This window comes from Zea mays, chromosome 3, assembly GCF_902167145.1.
Source record: "Zea mays cultivar B73 chromosome 3, Zm-B73-REFERENCE-NAM-5.0, whole genome shotgun sequence".
Taxonomy (NCBI): Eukaryota; Viridiplantae; Streptophyta; class Magnoliopsida; order Poales; family Poaceae; genus Zea; species Zea mays.
Window position 1 is genome coordinate 227,511,854 of NC_050098.1, and position 3,422 is coordinate 227,515,275.

The 3,422-nt window shown below is 44.0% G+C and overlaps 1 protein-coding gene across 3 annotated transcripts; it reads right to left on the reverse strand.

Annotated features, from left to right (window-relative positions):
• On the reverse strand, positions 1 to 1,300 carry LOC100274720 (uncharacterized). Of its 3 annotated transcripts, none has more exons than XM_008674326.3 (4): positions 1,130 to 1,300; positions 802 to 953; positions 335 to 732; positions 1 to 182 (listed from the first exon to the last, which is right to left on the reverse strand). In XM_008674326.3, the coding sequence occupies exons 2-4, from the start codon at positions 902 to 904 to the stop codon at positions 54 to 56; spliced, it is 630 nt and encodes a 209-aa protein (XP_008672548.1). In that variant the 5' UTR covers positions 905 to 953; positions 1,130 to 1,300; the 3' UTR covers positions 1 to 53.
• Positions 1,301 to 3,422: the final 2,122 nt, after the last annotated feature.

The following is a 3,422-nucleotide window of genomic DNA, read 5'->3' on the forward strand; positions in this document are numbered from 1 at the left end:
TGACGAACAATATATATATTATTATGTATATACATATTACATATATATACATATTAGTAATTAATGTTTTTGCTACGTTTTACACGTGCCCTTCCAAAATGTCGTGACGCTCCTGCCCCCATCGCAAACGACATGGCCTTCTGGTTCAGCCTTGACGTCTGGCGCACAACTTGCTGGATCCTCTGCACGCAGATCAAGAAACCAAATCAGGCAGGCATCACAGTTATCAGTATCACGGTATCCTATCCAATTAATTACAAGGTCAAAGAAAATCCTACTGGAAAAGAGAGATTACGGATGGGTTATTTTGAGTTGAATGAGCCATGCATCCAACCTTATCATCGCCGAAGAACTGCAGCTGAAATTTGTGGTGCTGCGTGTGGTGATGATGCAGCCTGCCGCCGATGAGAAAGACGCAGGCGGTGGCGGCTGCGACCCCAAACGAGCACAGCGCGCCGATCAGGGCTCCAACCTTATCGTCGCCGTCCTTGATATCTTCTTCATCCTCCTCCTCCTCTTGAGCAAACTTGCCGTCGGGAGCCATTATCGGATCAGGGCTCTGGATCGCCTTCTCTTCCTCGCCACCGTCAGGAGCCATTATCGGATCGACAACACTAGGCACGACGGATTTGCAGGTCTCATCCAGCACGACGCCGATGTCCTTGCACTCGACTTGCACATCATCAAAGTTTCCCGACGGAGACAGCAGATCATGCTCCTCTGTTTCTTTGTCTGGCATGCAATTTAAGAAGGTCGTAACCAAAATTACGTACGTGAAACACAACAAGTGATCATCCTTACCGTCAAGATTCTTGCTGCCATGGCTTTGGCTCGTGGAGAAGCTCCTGTGGTCTGGCATGACCACCTCCCAGTCCCAGTCCAACACATCCTGGCTTGCATCCATGGAGACACCTGCTCTGCTCCTCGTATTGCATTGCAAGCAAGCTGATAGCCTTATACAAAAGGGTGAGGTGAGGGCGGCTGCTAAAGTCCTGACTATTACTAATTAGCTGCAAATTAGAACGGGTGGAGGCGGCTGCTAAAGTCCTGACTATTACTAAGAGCAACTCTAAGATAGTTCCTCGTAATCGCGCCCTTAATTATAAAAACGGACAAACAAAATCCTAACCTCCAATCCAACAGTGTGCCCTCTGCTTTGTTGCCGCAGGTTGCCTCCCCATCATTTGACGCCGCCGTAGGCACCTGACGCCGACAACAACCAGGACGTGCCTCTGTGCTCTGTACCTGCTGATCTGCACCTGTACGTGAAGTTTCTGGGTAGGCCGCGGTCGGATAGGGCTGGCCCAAATAATGTATATTTGAGATACATTTAAATCTGCGCTATAATTTTTGACAAAAAAAGTTTTAAAATGGGGCAACTGTTGGAGTACTTATTTTAGTTTTTACCCTTATAATTTATTATTAAAGTTTAGCGTGTGTCATATCGGATGTTTGAATATCAATTATGAGTATTAAATATAGTTCTAATTGGGTTTAATAAATTTGTCTCGTCGTTGATTTGTATAATTAGTTTTATAATTAGAATATATTTAATACTCGTAATTGTCATTCAAATATCTAATAAGACACGGGCTAAATTTTAGTTTGGTAATAACAAAGATACGAGGTACAAAAAAATCTATTGTCGAAGATGGATGCTTTCAGACAATTTATATCATTTAGATGTTGGATTCACTTATGCAGCTCTTATTTGGTCATGTTATTTGACCTAGAGGACAATTTGATGTCATCATTGCTGCAGCATGTAGAGAGTCCTGTTACTATTTGCGGTGACATTTATGGACAATTTCACGATCTTTTTGAACTCTTCCGAATTGGTCACAAGGTACATCGCTATTTCGTGTTCATTTGCTTCTGTAACTTTTCTGATTTAATAAATAAAATGTTAATATGTCAATATCTCGAAAAATTAGTGTTCATCATATTTGTTTGAGATTCATGACATGCTTGGGGTTCATGTCAATAGGCAAGTTTGTATTGTTGTTTGTTTACATGTAATTGTTGTACATAGAATAATTTATGCACCATCACAACACACAAACATTGTACTAGTAGTTAACTAATATATATCTCATGCTAACGCTACAATACCGGAGAGGGGGAGGGGAGGGGGTTGCGCGAGTGAGATGGAGGATGAGGGAGGAGGCTAGGGGCGACGAGGTCACAAGGGAGGGAGAGATATGATGAACGATCCAAATAATATTGTCTATTAGATTTGAGAGAGTAAATGAAACAGGGTTATCCAGCGATCTGAACCGTTCGTTTTTGATGGGCGGAGGCCGAACACACCCTCAACCAACCGGACCAAGACCCTGATTCTATCCTAACGGTTTTCGCAGATTCGTGAGCGAAGGGGCAATCAGCGAAGGCATCCTTCGCTCTAACAGAATGTCGCGGAGGGATTACATCATGCGGAGACCTCAAGATGGCCGAGCAACCGAAGACCAAACACGGCCTCGATCATAGAGCGAAGACCATATTTCTTGTCTTGTACTGACCATACACAGGATCACAAGCGGAGGGGTCTTCGATCCGGCGGGCAACCACAACAAGTCATCGATAGCCGAGGCCTTCATCTCACATCACTAAAAGACTCACCCAGCCAGTCGCAACCAAGGGGAACATTGACGCGAAGGCTCTCGGAGCAGAGGCTACAGGTCGACCCTGTACTCCCCCGTTGCACCTGAAGACATCGCCAAGGGCCCACCCGTAAGCGTAGTGTGTGGGTGTGATGTCTAGTGTGTGCGAATTATTTTACATGCAGCATTGTAATTACTCCATTACACGAGATATCCATCAAATATAGTTGGTAGCCGGAGGTAGAGACATACTTTGGATCACCTACCCCCAGATAGTCCTATAAATACCATCGTCCTGTAGCAGGATGAGACATACATAACAAGAAGCTATAGTTTCCCGCAGTTTGTTTCATTGTGCACTTGAGCTCTCACTTTCTACTTGAGTGTTTGGGTCCACCTGACAGCGCAGCCGCGTGTTAGTGCCAATAGTTTTGATGGTGTGTTATGTCTGGGTGTAATTTGTTTGGTGGATTTAGTGGAGGTTATAGGTGTGCAGGTGATTTGGTTGGGTATGTTTTTGAAAGTTTAAACTTGTGGATTATATAGTGGTATAGATAAACTGCAAGTGTTGTCTAGGAATTTTGATTGATACCTTGCACACATAGCTCATTTATATACCTTTGATCATACCTCTTTCATGTGCTATGACTCATGTGTTTTCAAGTGTATTTCATGACGAGTCATAGATTGAAAGGGAAATGGAGTCTTCGGCGAAGACAAGGCTTCCACTCCACTCCATCATGTTATTTACCCTTCGCCGTCACTCTGCATCGCTCTTCACTTTGGTATAATCCTTCACTCATATATTATTTGCCAAAGGGG